Consider the following 21,867-nt stretch of genomic DNA (forward strand, 5'->3'; position numbering starts at 1 on the left):
AGGTTTGGTTCAATCCCCGTGAACAAAACGATCGTGATTTTATTTCTGCCACAGATTGTTGACCTAGGTTTCTCTCAGACACATTGTATACCAAAGGTTTGCATTTAGGTTTGGAACACAAAATCAGGGCTACAAAACGTGTTGTCTGCCGCAGTTCACTCGTTGGTCGCTTAAAATCAGCTGTCGACAAAGCATCTCGCATTTCCGTCATACCTCGCTGTAGCTGCTTCCAACATCGCTCCGTATTATACATTTACATCATTTTTTAAATTGAACCACCGTGTCTGTGTCGCCTATAAACCGAACGGTGTCCGACAGTAGAATGAGCATCACTGCAACAGCAAATGACAGACATCAACTATCAAATAATTTTAATCGGACTGTAGTGCCAGTGGCACTATGGATAGAGTCATAATTTGCTGTCTACTAGCTTTCCGTAGAAAGAGCTGTTACGTGCAGAATACCAGTACTCTTGTAACGAGGTAGATGATCTCAGCATGGACGCAGGCTGGTGGAGGCAGTAGTATTCCGTGAATGACGTTTATCCTACCTTCCATAGGAGCTGCGTCAGTAATCTAAGGTACCTTGACTTCTGTAGACTACGTGAACATTACTGTGGATCACCTGCTTCCCTTCATGAAACTTCCTGGCAGATTAAAACTGTGTGCCGGACCGAGACTCGAACTCGGGACCTTTGCCTTTCGCAGGCAAGTGCTCTACAGTCTGAGCTACCCAAGCACGACTCACGGCCCGTCCTCACAGCTTCAATTCTGCCAGTACCTCGTCTCCTACCTTCCAAACTTCGCAGAAGCCCTTCTGCGAACCCGGAACACGAGTCTCGGTCCGGCACACAGTTTTAATCTGCCAGGAAGTTTCATATCAGCGCACATTCCGCTGCAGAGTGAAAATGTCATTCTGCAACCCTTCATGCTTGACTTCATTCGCGACGACAATGGCATCTTCCAGCAGGATGACCCAGTGTCACGTCCAGAATCATCGTAAAGTGGTTTGAGGAACGTTATAGTGAACTCACGTTGATACCTTTGCCACCAAATTTGCCTCTTCTGAATCTGATGGAACACGTTTGTGATGCTATCGGACTTTAGCTCAACGTCCACAAAGCCCTGGCGCGTAATTTACATAATTTACGAAGACTGCGTGACTTGCGCACAGACATCTGGAGCCACATACCTCCGAGAACCGACTAAGAACTTGTCATATCCATTCCACGCTGAATTGTTGCTGTATTCTGAATTTAGTTCCAAAGATGGACCAAAGAAAGACTAGAGTTCAACGCCCCGTCTACAACGAGGTCGTTGTTAGAGACGAAGGATGAAATACTCTCTCGGATTAGGTGAAGGATGGAGGGGCGGGGGGACTGGTCATGCCCTTTCATAGGAACCACCCGGGAACTTGCCTCGACTGATTTGGGGAAATAACATAAAACCTAAATCTGCAAAGGTGGACCAACATGCTGTTTAGTAGGGGATTGTAAATTTGTGTGTCATCAGTGTGAAACGGATCCGGCTATCTGTATTTTTTAGGTAATAATACTACAGGAAGGAGTGAGTCGTTTAATTCTCAGATTTTGCACTGATATTTGTGTACCTGTCTCTTTCCAATATCCTTTTCCGTTAATTTAATACAGTATACGTAACTGAGATGAGTGCATCTGAGTTTCACAAAGTGGTCGGTGTCTGTAGCAGCTCTGCTAACTAGCAGCAGCATAGGCGGAAAGGTAAAGAGGTCTAACATTACCGTCAGGGCAGAGCTTGGTCAAGTAGGCACAGTTAGGTTAGCAGAGGGTGCCGTGGTCCTCTTTGGTGTCTATCACCTTTCTGTTTGAAACGCGAGAGTGGGTACGATATGTCTGGCGTGGGACGTTGTGCCACTGAGAGCGGGTAACAGCTGGTGTGCCTATCGGACACTCTTTGGATTGAGGTATGTGATATTTGTACTTAATGTCTTTTATTTCAGCATTTTGGATATTGTTGGAAATCATCTTAGTTATTGTAAGGATAATTTCATGTGCACTATTATTATTATTATTATTATTATTTTTTACATATGAAGCATTTTTTGTGCGAGTTGGTTTGCTACTACTTTGAATAGGGCACAAAGACACTGTATTCACTTGTACAGTTAGTAAAGTGGAATTGATCTCAGTATATAAAGTAGATCTGCGAAGTATAATTGTGCACATGATTTGTGGAGAGTTGGAGGTTACTGGCTTTGTTCAGCCACGACTCCACATGACTAGTGGTAGAAATTAAGTTCAGTCTTTCGTTAATTTTCCGTAAATACTCGGATATTCAGCACTTATGTAATATACATGTAGGTTTCCAAAACAAGGGATGATATTTTTCATGGAAAATATGGGTTTTCTTTGTGTGCACAACGGGTATGTTAAGCTACATGTTACTCAGAGTGCATCGATATTCAGTTACTTGCTAATAATTAAACAGATCAAAACTTGCAGAATAGAATAAGTACTTACACAAGTGGATCTTTTTCCTTGGTTTTTGTGATGTAAAATTTAATATATTTTCTGTGGTTTGGTGTGTGCTCGAGGTTGAGATGCCGACTATACAGTAGACTTGGTAGCGGTTATTGGTAGTGGAGAATCGCTTTTATTTTCATTTCTTTGATGAATGGACAAGTATGTGATTATGTTGTACTGTATCCTATATCTCGTGCTCTCTTGTGTGCACATCAGTACACCCCCATGCAAATTGTCCTGTATAATTATATGAATAGCCAGTGGGTTAGTTATTCAGTATTGATGTTTTGGTTGGCAGGAGAGCCAACACCGTGTTACTAGAGGAGACTGAAAGGCACGCGTTTTAGCTCACGCAGGCTGGCGTGAGGTCTGGAACAGGACAAGGAAATTAGAATTTAGAAAAACGGACGTAGCTGGTGGAATACTTAACTTTAATCCATTAATGGTGAACGTCGGTCTGACGGTACATGATTCAATATCAATAGTAACTGATAATGGCGCCTTGCTAGGTCGTAGCAAATGATGTAGCTGAAGGCTATGCTAAACTATCGTCTCGGCAAATGGGAGAGTATGTAGTCAGTGAAACATCGCTAGCAAAGTCGGTTGTACAACTGGGGCGAGTGCTAGGAAGTCTCTCTAGACCTGCCGTGTGGCGGCGCTCGGTCTGCAATCACTGATAGTGGCGACACGCGGGTCCGACGTATACTAACAGACCGCGGCCGATTTAAAGGCTACCACCTAGCAAGTGTGGTGTCTGGCGGTGACACCACAATTGAGACATTGGTAAATCTATTTTTATTTAAAGGGGGGCCATGGATTTACATTACATTCTTGAAAGTATTTTCTTTGAGCATGTCCAGTCTGATCAACCATGCTTGACAACTGCAGCATTTGAATGGAATACTTAAGAGAAACCCACTTATATTGTTAAGATCCCATCAAGTCCTTAATGCATTACTACATGATAATATGGTATTTCATCGCTAAAAGTAGATGTACACTGATTTTTCTACTGCATGATTTAAGTGAGGTAAGATTTTCCACTGCTCTTTGTAACAAATATTTTCGGTTTAAAGTTAGAAGAAGAACTTAAAGAAAAGTGAAGTAATTAAAATAGCAGCTTTTTAATATGGTGACCAAACCCAGTTCAGTCAAGGAAGGTGCAGTTAGTAGAGAAGAGTAACCATTATGCGCGTTTTAAGTGAATGTCTCCAGGTGATCGTAATCTAAACACATTCAGCCAATAACGTGTCTAGGAGCACTGAATGCTCTAGTCGAACGCTGTCATTTGCAGTGTGAAGAAGTGTCGAATGGTTACTACAGCTTTTCTTACGTAACGATTGCTGATGTGAACAACAGTAAGGTTTAATAGATTATCCACGATATTCGAGGTGCTCACATCAGCCTTTTCTTTTATCAAGCAGAAGGTTTCTAAGTGGAAAGTCAGCTGGTTCACAAGCGCTTCCAAGAGCGTATTAACTCATAATACCGTATGGACAGACAACATATGTTTTTGAAAGAAAGCCGCTAATTCCAACTGAACATTAACTGGTGGTTCAAGGCATATAGGTCATCATTAAAGTTTGACAAGACTCAAAGCTTATAATACATTAGTTCTCACAAAATCCCACAAAGTCTAAAATAGTCCTTTCAGATAGTGAAATGCAAGAACTAGAAATATTGAGTTTTTGCGAGTCTATCTCTAACTAACTGTAAAAGCCAATGCGTGGAATTAACGGAGGGATTCAGTTCAGCTGTGGTGGTTGTATGTTTCGTTAGTGCTACAAGTGATTTGAAAAATGAAGAAATTAGTTCATTCCGTTTGCTTATATTCACTGATGAATTGCATAATCATCATTGAGAGAAACTCAAGTTACATGGATAACATTTTCAGAATGCATAAGCGTCAATAAAATCTCGTCATTTTCCTGTTTCCGTGTTTCCTTTTTGCTTTAAAATTCGTGGAGGTATAATCCGCCTATGCAATTAAGTGAAGGCAGTTTGTCGTATAACTTGACGGAAAGTGCCTGACATTGTGTGATATTCCTGGCTGTGGCCGCCTGCATTTTATTTTGCTAGAAGCTCTCCTTGATGCAGCTTGATACACGTGAAGTAGCATGTGGTACAAAAGTGGAGGTACAAGCAACAGATGGTACAGTATGTACCAATCCCGTGGGAGAGTCCGCCAATTGTACTGAACTTGCTTCTGATTGGTTGGCACGTTCGGGTGCTAGGCGCCAAAACGCCTAACTTCTCTTATTAATTATTTATATACTTTTCATTGTATTTAACCCAGTTTGTAGTATGACAATCTCTCATGGTTACCCTACGAGTCTATCGTTTTTGTTTATTAAATTTCACTAGTTTTGAGAAACACAAGAGTAACGATATTGCAACCGAAGTGCTTCGGACAACTTCGGGTCGCTTTGGCGCGACTGGGAGACGAAGTACTTCGGCTGCGCTAGTCACTCTGTTTCAGGCTTCTGGAGGATCAGACACGTACCTCAGTATCGTGCGTTACTTAATTGTGAATATGTAACAGTCACACTGTTTTGGGTGATCTTCAGACATGTTGTACTCCACATCGGGCGTAACTTAGTTGTGAAAATATGTAATACTCACTCTGCCTAGTGCGTACCAGAGAGCCGGACATGTGTATCGTATTTCGAAAGTTGGATGGAAAAGTTACCATACAATTAAGAAAGCTGTGTCGAGTGTTGTAAGAGACAGTGTAAATGTGTGAATATTTGAATAATAATCGAACAGGATATATTAATGAGAAGTGTCGCCTACCATCATTGTCAGCAGTACAGATCTTACCCTCTGTAGATACAGAGACTAGCCTGGGCAAGTGGCATCCCGTAAAAAGCACAATCACAGGTGTCTTTCCGCTGGTGTGCTTTACATTCGACCAGAATCTCTCTCGATTTTCTCCAAGAATTCGAAAAGAGTTTCATTGTGGAAACTATTAAAATCATCTCGCACTGGAGTTTGCGCTAAATTTCAAGCCTCTGTAAAACTTCGCCATTCTTGGGAGTTTTGCCTTTTTTTGAAATTTGGCATGCTTTTTCCGTAGCTTCTGCAATAATGTTCAGACCTGTTTTGTGTACCAAGGGGAATCAGTACCATCTCTTATTAGTTTATTTGATTGCCGTCGATACTATTCATTTTACTCAGCAGTCATTCATTGACACCCTCAGGAAAATAAAGCTAGGCTGAAACGACGTAATGGTTAATCTGGACGTCACTTTTTACGACGACCCCAGTACTTAACATCCTAGATCTTTTGGCCCAACAGTTTCCGCTTGGATTGTTAAGGTGTACCGTCATGCCTTAACGACAATGTATCCTACAATGCAACGACTGTTATGAGATGACAAATGGCAAAGCGATGAGATCCCCGTTATCTCCAGCCTTCTCGAACTCGCTGATGGAGCCCTTTGAGGAGCAATTGCATCTCGTGTTGTTTCATACAGTACATCAACGACACCTTCCCGATATGTGTTCATAGTTAAAAAGCATTGCAGGAGTTCTTTGACAGCAAACAATGGTCATAGCAATATTAAGTTTACTACTGAGGTGCATACGAATGGTAAGCTTCCGTTCTTGGATGTTTTAGTTGAGCAAAAGACAAGAGACCGGCTTCTTCATTCCTTGTACAGGAAATGTACGCACACTGACTGGTACTAGAATGTCAATAGTTTTCACCAACCTGTACACAAGAAAGCGGACCCAAAGACGTAAGTACACAAGGAAAAGATTATTTCTGACGACGATCATCTGCAGTCCGAATTTCAGCATTTGAGACGCGTGTTCAGGGAAAATGGTTACAGAAAATGTGGGCTAACGATTAGCGAGAAGGATACCAGCTACAGAAAACTTGGGTCTAAAGATCCTGGCGTGTATGGTATCCTCAGTGACTGCAATAGCATTGGCATATGATAAAACTATTCACACTGTTGCTGAGCGTTCTGCATAGTACTCAGGACATTAAACGAAGGGAACTTGAGAAGTAGGCCGGGACTGAACATTGACTGAAATTGGAACAATTTTTTGACAGACACCAGTGCTATATATTCAGTAAGGCTTGACGGAGGGGGAGGAGGGGCTTTGGATATCAAGCAAAATCAAAGACGTATGCTTGAAACTTCTAAGGAAGTGGGGGCGGGAATTTGAGGCCCATCATTAGGAGTGGTCGGTGCACTGTGTGTTCATACACACTTGTATTCTGCGCAGCATTCAGGTCTGATGTTAGTTCCGCCACAGTTCGCCGCCTGTCCTGTTTCACCAGTCTGCCCAGCCTACGACACCCATCACTCGGTCCCTCAACGATATAAAGCCGCTGTGTGTTGCCCAAAACGCCTTCCGCGCATGCGCCGCTTTGGGCCTCTCTGGAAGGTTCCAGACGTTGTTGTCGCACGTGTACTGATCACTCAGAACACTATGGTCACCGACCTACTATCGATATAAACCCGTCTAGGCGACTGCAGCGTCACCTGGCGAGGAATGACTGTTAGTCAGACGCGCACAAGGTGAAAGTAGTATCAGTGAACGTGCTGTCTGTGCGTAGAATGGGGAAGGCGCGCTATCTGAGTTTGACCGAGGGCAGATTGTGGTGGGCCTAAGGCTCGGCACGAGCATTTCGGAAACTGCACTTGTCGGGCGTTCGAGGAGTGCTATGGTGTCTTCAACACGTGGCGACATCAAGGTGAGACCCACGTCCAGACGTCGCGGAGTTGAGCGTCCACCCCTCTTTGTCGGATGTCGTAGGCTGGGCAGACTGGTAAAACAGGACAGGCGGCGAACTGTGGCGGAACTAACATCAGACCTCAATGCTATGCAGAATACAAGTGTGCATGAACACACAGTGCACCGACCACTCCTAATGATGGGCCTCCGCAGCCGACGACCCATGCATGTGACAATGTTAACGCCACGACATCAGCAACTACGACCGAAATGCGCGTATGGCCACCGGCGCTGGACGTTGGAGCAGAGGCAGAGCGTTACATGGTCTGATGAATCCCTGTATCTTCTTCTTCATGCCGATAGGAGGGCGCGAATCCGTCGTCATCCAGGGGAAAAGCTCCTTCACACCTGTACTGCAGGACAAAGACAAGCTGGCTGTGGCTCTGTTATGCTCTGGGGAACATTCGCGAGGGCATCCATGGGTCAAGCAGAGCTCGTGCAAGGCACATTGGCGCCCAAGGAGTATCATACACTGTCTGCAGATCACTTACATCCTTTCATGACGATCATATTTCCCAGTGGCAGTGGCGTTTTTCAACAAGATAATGCTCCATGTCATGAGACCAGGAGTGTCCTGGACCAGTTCGAGGAACACAGTGGCGAGTTCCAATTGACGTGCTGGCCCAGCAACTCGCCAGATCTGGATCCGACCGAACACATCTGGGATGTGATTGGACGTGGCGTCAGAGCTCTTCGCCCCCCTCTACGAAATTTACGGGAATTAGGTGACTTGTGTGTGCAGATCTGACGCCAACTCCCTTCGAATCGCGGCCTCAGTGCCTCCATGCTACGACGGGTCACCGCTGTTACCGTGTCAAAGGTGGACATACTGGCTGCTAGGTAGTTGGTCATAATGTTCTGGCTGAACAGTGTATGTGAGCGAAACACCGTGCCAGCCAGCCACATCAGTCAATGGTTTTAACTTCTGGTACCAATGGCGTGACGGCGAAAACTATCGAAAGCTCGGGTAACGACGCTTCAATTCAAGTACATATTTCTTGCTGCACTATTTATTTACTGGTAATGATACCAGTCATACGACGAGCTTGTTTCGGCATTTGGCAATATCAATTGTACCTGTGGAGATAGTATAATAGATGTAATATTGTGCCTTACGTCTGTGTAAGTCTATGTATACATATGTTTCCCTCGTAGGAAATTCTGTAAGTAGGCTGTTTAGGTTTTCTCATTGGTAACGCCACGTAGTGCTCTGTATGAAAATCACTGGCTGTGCTGTGTGCAGTCTGTGGCTGTTTTGCATTGTTGTTCGCTATTGTAATGGTTGGGTAGTTGGCTGTCAATAGTGCGTAGCGTTGCGCAGTTGGAGGTGAGCCGCCAGCAGTGGTGGATGTGGGGAAGTGACATGGAGGATTTTTGAGAGTGGATGATCTGGATGTGTGTCCATCAGAAACAGTACATTTGTAAGACTGGATATCATGAACTGATATATATATTATGACTTTTGAACACTATTAAGGTAAATACATTGTTTGTTCTCTATCAAAATCTTTCGTGCTTAGCAACTCAGATTTGTGAAAACGGGTGTTGGAAACCTAGAATCGTACTTTAAGAGTTATGAAATGTGTGTACATGCGTGAATGTTTCACAATGCTGACGAAAATGTTTTGGACACTGTTATATTTATAGGATTTTGTTTCTACAGATTTGTAACGCAAATTCTTGACCCGTGAAATTTTTTTTAGATGAGACTGTCACTGTAGCGGAAACTGCTGTCATAAATATTTCGGTAAGAAAGGTAAGTGACCTTGACGTAATGAGTTTTGGGCGCCCAGCTGAGAGATAGTCGTCTGACAAAAGAAAGCCATTAGGTGGAGAAAAAAAAGAGGCCATTATCCTCGCTATTGACGTTTCCTTGTCGAAAGCATCGCAAATACGACACGCTCAAACTTGAAAACATATAATTACACTGTGGATCTCTTAATTTATGATATTTACTAAAATGCCTAATGAAATGATGAGAAACATTTTACATCTATTGTCTTTCTAGTTGAGATTTTTTTGCCTTGCGAGACGCCATTTGCCTAGTGAATGACGTTTCATATGTTGCTTTATATATACATTTGCCTATTTTGTTTAATATCTAGTTTCTAGCTGCACTGCAGCATTGGTTACAATAAAATTTAATAGATGTACTAATATAGATATTTTATGCCTACAGCTCCAGTAAATAATAACTATGATCTACTTTAAAAAAAAAAGAGGGAGCACAAAAAGATATTTTCCCTAACAGGAATTGCATACATAATTTTTGTCAGTGACCTGGTAACTTTCTTGCAGAGTAAGTTTTTGTGATGCATCACTCTAGTGTTAAGATGTGACATAGGTATTAGACATAGCCATCTTTAGTGTAATATTTTTTCTGCTTGTGGGTTTGTCATGTTTAGATATAAGTTATTGCATTTGCTGCTGCTGTTTGCCAGGCATAGTGCTACTGAATTTCACTTTTTGTTACTCTGTTAAGCCAGTTTAACACGGATTTATTTTTCTTGTTTGCTGTGCATTGCAATATATTAGTTGTAATATTGCATTTGCTTTGCTAATTTATGCTGCTTGCTTTGCCAATTTTCATTTTTTATCATTGCTGTTTGTGTTAATTGTTTTGCGCTGCTGCATTACCTCGTCCCTTAGTTTACATCTGAGCTCAGTAGATTTAAGTTAGCTTAAGAGAGGGTAGACTATATAAGAAACTAACTATGATGAGTTGGAAGAAATGCATTGAGAAGCTATAAGAAAATGGTTTGGCCAAAAAAGTATTTTGAAAGAGGATATGAACAAAAAAGTAAGGTTTAGAGACAACAAGATTAGGTAGGATTTTCTTGGGAATAAATGATGAGGTAAGATAATGGAAAATAAATAATGAGGTAAGAAATATGTGAACATATAAATACAGAAAGCACGCTTGAATAGGATTTTTTTGGTGGAAACAAATGTTGAAATAAGACGAAAGATCTATGGAATGAAGTTTTGGGTTGGACTGCAGTACCAAATGTCACACTGAAAACAAACCCTGTCCTGTATTTTTGTGTTATTACACTACGTGAATTTGTGTTTTTCCTGTCTTTATGTGTTTAGCTAATAAGATTTACGTAGTAGAATTTTTCTGATAATATGTTATTTACTTTGTAAAGATGTTTAGACATTATTTATTCTGATTTGTTTTAATGCTCATGTGTGAAGTTGATGTTTCAAAAGTTATTCTGATCTTTTATGTATGTACTTATGTCTTAAATCTTGTAACACTGATGTATATGTTTATTTCTATTCTTTTGTTAAGCCTGCATTACCAAGTTACATTTCACTGCACACGTTTCTGTTGGTCATAGTATATGCACAATATGTGAAAAAAAAAGAGGACTGTTAGTGTTTGGACGTGTGTTAATAATTCAGCAAGGGACTGATTAACAGCATTGCTGGTTCTAAGGACAATTCCAAAAACTTTGTGAGTGGTTTATGGACTTGCTATATTCTCCGCAAGACTCTTCGATGGTGATTGTGCACCTGCACAGTCGCAACAGATGGCTGTTGGCCGTCTATACAAGGACTACAGTGGGTCTGCATCTTTGATGGCCCACCAATACCATTATTTCTACAAGCACTGCAGTGGGTCTGCACCTCTGGTGGCCCACCAATACCGTAATCTCTACCAGGACTACAGTGGGTCTACTCTGTGATGACCTACCTACCAATATTCTTCAACTTCGACTGACTCTTCTGTGGGTTTGCTCTGTTGTGGCCCATTAGCTGTCTGCATGTCGAGAGTCAGCATTGTCTTTCCGTTGGAAGGACAACACTACTTCTTCAAGACTGCATGGAAATCCACTACTTCCGTGTGCATTCTCTTTTACTGCTCAGACTTTGAGAAAAAAAAAACACTGCAATTTTACTGTGATGAGCGATCAGGACTGTCTTTATGGACTGTGAGAAAATTTTAGCTTTTGACCAACATTGTATCAATAAGTGTGTGCATCTGATTTCTTTGTTATTGTAATTGTGAAAAAATTTTAACAAATATCTATTGGCCAGTGCCCAAAACAATTTGTAAAATTTTTTGTGGGGAGCATGGGGGCTATGTAAGTAGGCTATTTAGGTTTTCTCATTGGTAACGCCACGTAGCGCTCTGTATGAAAATCACTGGCTGTGCTGTGTGCAGTCTGTGGCTGTTTTGCATTGTTGTTCGCTATTGTAGTGTTGGGCAGTTGGCTGTTGATAGCGCGTAGCGTTGCGCAGTTGGAGGTGAGCCGCCAGCAGTGGTGGATGTGGGGAAGTGAGATGGCGGATTTTTTTAGAGCGGATGATCTGGACGTGTGTCCATCAGAAACAGTACATTTGTAAGACTGGATATCATGAACTGATATATATATTATGACTTTTGAACACTATTAAGGTAAATACATTGTTTGTACTCTATCAAAATCTTTCTTTTGCTAACTATGCCTATCAGTAGTTAGTGCCTTCAGTAGTTTGAATCTTTTATTTAGCTGGCAGTAGTGATGCTCGCTGTATTGCAGTAGTTAGAGTAACGAAGATTTTTGTGAGGTAAGTGATTTGTGAAACGTATAGGTTAATGTTAGTCAGGGCCATTCTTTTGTAGGGATTTTTGAAAGTCAGATTGCGTTGCGCCAAAAATATTGTGTGTCAGTTTAAGCACAGTCATGTATAATTTTTCTAAGGGGACGTTTCAATTCTTGGAAGATCATGAGTTTTCAACGAAGTGAGGGGGCTTGTAATTGAGAAGATTTTGATGTAAAAATTTTCTGTGTATGATACCAACTCACACGCGGTACCATACTCAAAAAAACTTTATATCAATTCATTTTGGCTGGGGTGTCTACGCAATTATATCGGGAGCTTTTTATTGAAGAATGACCATGTGAAAGACTCCGAGGACACAGTGCATAAGCTCATTAGAAGTATTTTATCTGGTGTTAGCTCAAGAACATCCTGCAGAGATCTTTTCCAAAGTCTTTGTATTCCGACAAAATTGAATGTCATTAGGGCCAAAAACCAGTCCCTACATGTGAAAACGTGCATTCAACTACATTAGTGTCTATATTTAAGGTTTTGCAGGTAATATGGTGTAGTTTAAAACTAAATTGAAGAACTTTCATCCGGGCAACTTTCTATTTCTGTGAAGAGTTCTTTAAGAGAAACTTAATGGTTTGGATTATTTAGTAATTAACATTAGCGTTGTAGTACAATAACCGTTCATATTATTAAGGCATTTCGTTCTGTTAGCTGACTCTTCCGTCGCTTATTGGTAGAACTTCATAGATATAAATCAAAGTCCCAATATTGTGGATGTTCTACACTATTAATTTATTTCGTCAACCGGTTTTCGGCTTGCAAGGTATCTTCAGACTGTCTATAGATGGCCTCTTAAGCCAAAACCCAGTTGCCGAAATAAATTAATACTGTAGAATATCCACAATATTGTACTTTTCATTTATAATCATTTTGTTCTATTGTGATTCATTAAAATGTACGTCTTTGACCTCTTTCTACATCCCCGCCCTCTCGACAGGATCCTCGGAAGACAAGTAATTATAATGTTATAAATATAACGTAACCGGCAGATGTCAATTTCTATGGAGCAGTGTATCATCGAAATCTCTCAAATATATCTCGCTACCATGAACAGTTGCTTTTCTCAGCATCATCTCCAACTTCAGTATAACTGTCTAAGCTCAAATGAAAAGACCTCTTACGCGGCACTGACAAACAGAAAGTACCCAACAAAACAACGTACTAAATAAGCAAGCCACCTACGCATCATTACTCCGGACACCGCTTCTTACTTGGTCAGTAAATTACTAAAAATGCTGTCTGTAGTTTGCTGCATCCACATATAGGCCTGTACTGTACCCACATTAATGGAGCAGTTCAACAGTTACTTTCTTTTCTATGATTTCGTCATGGCCTTTGGATATTTAAACAAGGAAGTTTCCACATTTTGACTGGACAGGTATAGAGTAAACACAAAATATCTTGCCCGTGAAAGGTTTCGATCGTCATGTTTTAATAAACGTGCCTTGCGATCTAGGCTGTTATGATTAATTACAAAGATTACATTTTGATCGCAGTTCGATGTTTTCGAAAATAATCTTGTCCTTACCTGGTAGGGGTGGCGACAACGAAAGTGGTGGGGACTTCGTTGTTAACGGCCACCGCACGATGTAGAGTGAGGGAAGTTTGATAGCATAGCTTACAGCCAGCGATTCTGCAAACGATCATATTTATTGATTTTCGTATGAGATGCTTGGCCAGGAGAGCCCATTGTGTAGATTCAGCCAGCTAATGCACGCACAGCGTGCAGTTTACCTCTGCGAATGTTAGAGTGTCTGTCGAGTGAAGGTGACTGTAATAGATGTGTGAATAGATGTGTGTATAGTGTAGTGTTATGCTTGTGTTGTATGACGTAGAAGGTAGAGCGGTGAAACCTGCTGAAAGCACACAGCATTGCCTCTTTAATAGCACCAATGTGGTCACCAGGTTCAAAAACCCCATATAACAGATGGATCACCAGCAACGTGATCACATTCGCTCACTTTATGAAACGCTGTAGAGAGGTTTGGAATATGATCCAGGATATTAACACAAAGTCTGGTGATCAGGAACTGTGGAGAGGTTTGGAATATAATCCAGGATATTAGCATGAAGTCTGGCGATCAGGAACTGTGGAGAGGTTTGGAATATAATCCAGGATATTACCACAAAGTCTGCTGATCAGGAACTTTCTGCAACCACAAATAGCTGTATTACTAGGTTATCTGGAAATTTGTGGTAAGCTTCTATGGGACGAAACTGCTAAGGTCATCGGTCCCTAGACTTACACACTACTCAATCTAAGGACGACACACGCTAAGGACGACACAAGAATCCATGCCCGAGGGAGGACTCTAACCTCCGACGGGTTGAGCCGAGCGAACCGCGATACTAGGTTATGACTGCCTCTACATCTACGTTATTACTCTGCATTTCACAATTAAGTGCCTGTCAGAGGGTTCACCGAACCACCTTAAAGCTATTTTGCTACCGTTCCACTCTCGGACAGCAACCGAGAAAGTGAACACTTCAATCTTTCGATGCAAGCTCTGATTTCTCTTGTTTTATTATGACAATCATTTGTTCCTATGTAGGTGTATACCAGCAAAATATTTTCACACACTGAGGACCAAGTTGGCGAGTCATGAGAAGACTCTGCCGCAACGATAAACGGCTTTGTTTTAATAACTGCCACGTCAATTTGCGTATCATATCCGTAGCACCCTCTCTCCTATTTCGTGATAAAAGAAGACTGCCTTTCTTTGAACATTTACTGTGTCCTCTGTCAGTCCTGTCTGATATGGATCCCACACTGCACAGCAGTACTCTAGAACAGGGCAGACAACCGTTGTGTAAGCAGTCTTTAGTAGAACTGTTGTATTTTCTAAGTGTTCGGGCAATAAATCACAGTCTTTGGTTTGCTTTCCCTCACAACATTATCTACGTCATCGTTATGTTATTTGCAACTGTAATTCCTAACTATTTAGCTGCACTGACAGGCTTTAGATTTGTGTGTTTTATCGTGTAACCGAAATATAGCGGATTCTTTTTAGTACTCATGTGGATGACTTCACACTTTTCATTACTTGGAGTCAATTGCCACTTTTCGAAACATCAGATATTAATTAATAATTCGACAAATATAGACATTCAGAGTCAATAATTTCTCTGTAGAATACCGGGAAAGAAGGTCGGAATAACGAAGGACGAATCAAGGCGAAAACAGTCTGACCATGCACTGCCAGAAGGAAATCTCATAAAACAAAAGAAGGCGTAAAAAATGTAATGTAGCAGTCAGCGTTGCTTACTGTGATACTGACAATCTCAAAATTTGGAAATTTGTAATAAGGTCTTATGGGACCAAACTGCTGAGGTCATCAGTCCCTAAGCTTACGCATTACTTAATCTAGCTTAAAATAACTTACGCTAAGGACAACACACACACCCATGCCCGAGGGAGGACTCGAACCTCCGACAGGGGGAGCCACGCGGACCCTGACAAGGCACCCTAGACCACGCAGCGACAATCTACAATAATGAACATTTGTCACACAGAAACTGTCAGCTCGCCTGACAACGTGTACGTCAAAGCTAAAAATAGAATTCTCTCTTTCTCCTCCTGCTGTGCCCTTCCTAAAATAGGAAAGCCCTAGAAAGTACTTCTATCAATTTTCCCACCTCCCCCTTTACTGTGTTTATTATGCGAGTGGACTGGCTAGCAGGTCTTGTAACCCTCTCAAGCACACTTTTCAACGAAACTCTGGCTTCCTTGTTTACCTCTTCTAAAGTAATTTAATGACGTTGCATATAATTTCAAGAGCCTCATTTTGAAGAACTTTGCCTGCACCCATGGTGTCTGAAGAAGGTAGAGGCTATTACGCAAACTTACAGGTATTCAACAATTCTCTAATTACAAGAACTACCAAGTTAAATGTATACTATTCCTTTGTGCGACTAGTTTTTGCATGTGAGTCAGAAACATGGGCGATAACAGAACAGCCTACAGCCACTTAAAGGAAAATCCCGAGAAAAATATATGGGTTCGTGAGAGAGGCAGAGGGTTGGAGAGTAAGGTACAACTATCATGTACAAGAGTTTGTAAAAGGGAAATATATAGTGAAATTTATTAAATCTGAAAGAATACGCTGGTTAGGACAAATGGAAAGGATGACAGATGACGGGATGTCCAACGAATGATGAAAGGCAGATTGTGTTCCACCAGAAGGAAGGGCCCACCAGGATCTAGACGACTGGACAGTGTGTTGGCTGACCTTGTCAAGATGGAGATCCGAGGATAGAAGAGAAACGCGGAGAACACAGTTGTATGGAGGAAGATTGTTGAGGGGGCAAGACCTATCAAGAGTTACAGTGCCCAAGGAGAAGAGGGGGAAGAGGAACAAGCAGAAGCTGTGTACTCACCATGGGTGTGATACCATTCTCCAGCAGCAGGTTGATGAGTGCATCGTAATGGGCGACGCCCTTGTGGTTGATCTCAGTCGGGTCACCAGTGGGCATTATGCGAGGCCAGGACACTGAAAATCTGTAGACATCCACCTGAAACAATCACCGATAAGCGTGGAGGGGACGGAAAGTGGTGGAATCTCATCTAAATAGAAGTAGCAATAAACTGTTTTGACGATACTTCTAAAACAAGATATCACTACCGTCTAGTGGTTGAATGAGTAAGCGTACCAAGGTGATGCTATGCCCTGGCGGAACCTGCAAGGCAGCTGCGTCCTCCCTCCGCTCCCTTCCCAAATTTTCTGTCTTACCACCTCTCTGCAATTTTCCGGTGCACATGTAGGATTTTCTAAGTTGTTGTTGTTGTGGTCTTCAGTCCTGAGACTGGTTTGATGCAGCTCTCCATGCTACTCTATCCTGTGCAAGCTTCTTCATCTCCCAGTACCTACTGCAGCCTACATCCTTCTGAATCTGCTTAGTGTATTAATCTCTTGGTCTCCCTCTACGATTTTTACGCTCCACGCTGCCCTCCAGTCCTAAATTGGTGATCCCTCGATGTCTCAGAACATGTCCTACCAACCGATCCCTTCTTCTAGTCAAGTTATGCCACAAACTCCTCTTCTCCCTAATTCTGTTCAATACCTCCTCATTATTTATGTGATCTACCCATCTAATCTTCAGCATTCTTCTGTAGCACCATATTTCGAAAGCTTCTATCCTCATCTTGTCCAAACTATTTATCGGCCACGTTTCACTTCCATACATGGCTACACTCAACACAAATACTTTCAGAAACGACTTCCTGACACTTAAATCTATACTTGATGTTGACAAATTTCTCTTCTTCAGAAACGATTTCCTTGCCATTGCCAATCTACATTTTATATCCTCTCTACTTCGACCATCATCCGTTATTTTGCTCCCCAAATAGCAAAACTCCTTTACTACTTTAAGAGTCTCATTTCCTAATCTAATTTCCTCAGCATCACACGATTAAATTCGACTACATTCCATTATCCTCGTTTTGCTTTTGTTGATGTTCATCTTATACCTTCCTTTCAAGACACTGTCCATTCCGTTCAACTGCTCTTCCAAGTCCTTTGCTGTCTCTGACAGAATTACAATGTCATCGGCGAACCTCAAAGTTTTTATTTCTTCTCCATGGATTTTAATTCCTACTCCGACCTTTTCTTTTGTTTCCTTCACTGCTTGCTCAATAAACAGATTGAATAACATCGGGGATAGGCTACAACCCTGTCTCACTCCTTTCCCAACCACTGCTTCCCTTTCATACCCCTCGACTCTTATAACTGCCATCTGGTTTCTGTACAAATTGTAAATAGCCTTTCCCTCCCTGTGTTTTACCCCTGCCACATTCAGAATTTGAAATAGAGTGTTCCAATCAACATTGTCAAAAGCTTTCTCTAAGTCTACAAATGCTAGAAACTTAGGTTTGCCTTTCCTTAATCTTTCTTCTAAGATAAGTCGTAGAGTTAGTATTGCCTCACGTGTTCCAACATTTCTACGGAATCCATCCAACATTTCTACGGAATCCAAACTGATCTTCCCCGAGGACCGCTTCTACCAGTTTTTCCATTCGTCTGTAAAGAATTCGCGTTAGTATTTTGCAGCTGTGACTTATTAAACTGATAGTTGGGTAATTTTCACATCTGTCAACACCTGCTTTCTTTGGGATTGGAATTATTATATTCTTCTTGAAGTGTGAGGGAATTTCGCCTGCCTCATACATCTTGCTCACCAGATGGTAGAGTTTTGTCTGGGCTGGCTCTCCCAAGGCTGTCAGTAGTTCTAATGGAATGTTGTCTACTCCAGGGGCCTTGTTTCGACTCAGGTCTTCCTAAGTAAGTATAATAAAATTGTTGCATAGCGAAATCAAATGTCCAGTATAGAACTACACTGATAAGAAGTTTAGTACAATGATTAGTAAATAAACTAAGACTTTCGACGCTTTAGCGTGTGTCAGTTTCATTAGCGATAGATTAACAACAAAATACCTAATACATAAATAACGCATGTTGTACAGTCGTCTTGTGACACCACATGCAGCCGATGACGAATGGCACATCATTCGTTTCTTTATACGAGGGGTTCAGTTTAGGCGAACATCACTCCCTGTAGGTATAACGACCAACTCCTGCAGTTCTGCACAAGAGCGGCCTGAGCTGGCGAGGTGAGCGCATCGCTGGTGTTGCGCGCTTCGCTTACTCGGCCGTTGAGAGCTCGTGAAGAGGTTTTCTGTGCTGTGGGCGCTGCGGAGAGCAAATTGTCGTGCGTTGTTTTGACAACGCGTGCAAATTGTCGTGTTCCGCGCCTCGCAGTATGGGGAAGAAGGGTGCGCAGAGGAAACCTGCCGCTACGAAGGGTCCTTCGGTTGTGCAACTCACTGAGTCTGCCGACCGTGCAAGGAACTCCAGAGAAGACGAGTCGCGGCCTGTTCCCCCTTTGTACGTCATGTGCAAAGGCGGGTGGACAGCGCTGTTCGACACCATGACGAATTGCGCTCGGAACGAGGTGGTCTACGAGTCTGTCGATACAGACTCGTTGATCTGCGTTCGAGCCGCAAACGTGGCCGACCACAAGGCGATCAAGGTCGCAGTGGCCGACCACATCGTCGACGCGCCGCCGGCGCGAGAGAAGGCACCTTCCGTAGGAAGGATGAAGACGACTAAGGCACTCCTCAGGGGGTTGCCTTGGTGCTGTGATGAGGCAGCGGTCCGGGAAGGGCTGCTGCGAGCCGGGTTTGGTAGTGCAGCCGCAAGGTTGCACAACCGAACCAACAAGAGGAGGGCGCCGCTCTATGCCGTGACCGTGCAAACGGTCGACGGCGGGAGCGACATCTTCGACTTGCGGAAGTTGCTGGGCTTCCCGGTTACGACGGAGGCTCTCCCGACCGCCATGGATCCTCAGCCCCAGTGCTTCAGGTGCCAGGGCGAGGGCCATGTTGCGAAGTATTGCCGCAACGCGGCGCGGTGCGTCAAGTGCTCAGGAGAGCACGACAGCCGCGCCTGCGACCGCGGCAGCAACGCTCTGCCGACTTGTGTCCGGTGTGGCGGCCCGCACGTCGCCAGTTGGCGCGGCTGTGCGGCTTTCTCAAGCCGCAGCCGTGCCGGGGGCGGCGAGGCGGCCGCGGCCGCACCGACGCAGCAGCAGAAGAGAAGACGACGTCGGAAACGGCGTAGGGCGCAGAACAGCTCGGTGCAGCTGAGGGAAGGCGCAGCAGCAGATCCACCTGCCAGGGGCGGGGACGGCCGCTCGGAAACGGGTAACCCGGACGCAGCTCGCCTTCCTGCGAAGAGATGTGACCTCGAACTCGGCACCGCCGTGAAGGAGGCCACAGCAGCCCTCAAAGCCGTCATGGCGGCGGAGAGGGCTGCCTTCGCAGCCGCCGTGGCTGCAGAGAAGGATGAGGCCTTGAGGCAACTGCGAGCAGTTTTCGCCCAAGGCCTCAGCGCAGTCGCACCTGCGAACACTCCTGCGATCCCGCAGAAGGACGTTCGCCCAGTGGAGCCGGTGGCGACGCCGCCAGATGCGGCATTCGACCCCTCAAGGGACCGAGAAGAGAGGAAGGCAGTCCTCATTGCGCAAGCGCGAGCGAACGGCTTGCACCTCTCCGACGCTGATGCGGCGCAGATCACTGGAAGTGCGGATCAGATGACCGCTGCTATGCAGAAGGGCTGCGCCGTGCAGTAGAGGAGGTCGCTGTAACCAATCGCCGTCATTCTGCACCAGCCTGATGAAGCTGCACCAAGTCACTGACGACAAGGCGCAGCAGAGGGCCTAACAGCAGCGCATGCGTTGCCGCGCCGAACTTTTTTATGTTACAGGGAGGAAGCCATTGCGGCCGGCCCAGGAGACTACAAGCGAGCCCAGCCGCAGCACCGGCCTGACCCAGCTAACGACCACGCAGTACATAGGTAACGTTGCACGATACCTCACGCTAACCACCCCTCACCTTGCATGCTCTGTCGCAGCTAGCAAGCCGCTACTGCCCTTACCACCCGTCCTACTGTCGCAGAGGTTTTTTTCCCTTGGCGCTGGCCTTGGCACTTTTTTTCCTCTGCTCTTAAAAACCGCTACCCTTCGATCGTTTTCGACCACTACTATCTCCTGATGGACCATGTTAATGAGTAGTCTTACCCAGACGCATGGATAACATCACAGCCTGCATCCTGTGACGCCTGATTCAAAACTAACATGCCTACGGAGGTGACAGTAAAACTTTTGTGTTGGTCACCACGTTGGTGCGGGCGTGGAGGGGCCCCATCCTTTGTTGTTTCCTGCAGTTCTGTTAATGAGCCACGAAAGGCTTAGTCTTGAATTTTTTTTATTAACACAGCTGACCGTACCAACCGAAACTCGTAGCAGCGAAAGTACTAGCTGGAAGGAGAAGTAAATCACATATTATCCTCTACATTTCTTTTGCTTGCTTTTGCTCTTGTCGCGTCTCGCGGTAGGTCTCAGTCGGTAGAAGTGTGCGAATATCGCAATCCTTCTGTCAAATAGCATATTTACTTCTACGATGGCTCGGTGACCTCTGAGGCCCTACAATATTGTACCGGTGGGGAAGCAGCAGCAAGAACACCACTGCTGTACGTGAGTGAAGAGTGTAGGCAACAACTATATGAACCATGTGCACTATTGCTCATAAACCATATTAAGCAAAGGATGAATGTTCTGTAGCAGTCGTTCCTTTATACACTGAAGAGCGAAAGAAACTGGTACAGCTGCCTAATATCGTGTAGAGCCCAAGCTAGCACACAGTAGTGCCGCAACACAACGTGGCATGGACTCGACTAATGTCTGAAGTAGTGCTGGAGGGAACTGACACCATCAGTCCTGCAGAGCTGTCCATAAATCCGTAACAGTTCGAGAGGCTGGAGATCTCTTCTGAACAGCACGTTGCAAGGAATCCCATATGTACTCAATAATGTTAATGTCTGGGGAGTTTGGCCGCCAGCGGAAGTGTCTAAACTCAGAAGAGTGTTTGTGGAGCCACTCTGTAGCAGTTCTGGGCGTGTGATGTGTCGCATTGCCCTGCTGAAATTGCCCAAGTCCGTCGGGAGGTACAATGGACATGAATGGATGTAGGTGATCAGACAGTATGCTTAGGTACGTGTCACCTGCCAGAGTCGTATCTAGAGGTATCAGAGGTCCCATATCACTACAACTGCACGCGTCCCACACCATTAGAGCCTCCACCATCTTGAACAGTCCCCTGCTGACATGCATGGACCATAGATTTATGAGGTTGTCTCCATACCCGTACACGCCTATCCGCTCGACACACTTTGAAACGAGACTCCTCTGACCAGGAAACATGTTTCCAGTCATCAACGGTCCAATGTCGATGCTGACAGTACCAGGCGAGGTGTAAAGCTTTGTATCGTGCAGTCATCAAGGGTAGACGAGTGGGCCTTCAGCTCCAGAAGCCCATATCGATTATGTTTCGTTGAATGGTTCACACGGTGACACTTGTTGATGGCCCAGCACTGAAATCTGCAGCAATTTGCGAAAGGGTTGCGCTTCTGCCACGATGAACGATTCTCTTCAGTCATCGTTGGTCCCTTTCTTGC

The 21,867-nt window shown here is 44.0% G+C and overlaps 1 protein-coding gene across 1 annotated transcript in view; it reads right to left on the reverse strand.

Moving 5' to 3' along the window:
• LOC126199557 (myrosinase 1-like) overlaps positions 1 to 21,867 on the reverse strand; it is a 173,342-nt gene that overhangs the window by 125,645 nt on the left and 25,830 nt on the right. Inside the window, exon 3 of the mRNA XM_049936479.1 lies at positions 16,232 to 16,366. Within this exon, the coding sequence (XP_049792436.1) occupies positions 16,232 to 16,366 (135 nt within the window). The remainder of the gene's footprint in view (positions 1 to 16,231; positions 16,367 to 21,867) is intronic.

This window comes from Schistocerca nitens, chromosome 8 (genome assembly GCF_023898315.1).
Source record: "Schistocerca nitens isolate TAMUIC-IGC-003100 chromosome 8, iqSchNite1.1, whole genome shotgun sequence".
NCBI classification, from domain to species: Eukaryota; Metazoa; Arthropoda; class Insecta; order Orthoptera; family Acrididae; genus Schistocerca; species Schistocerca nitens.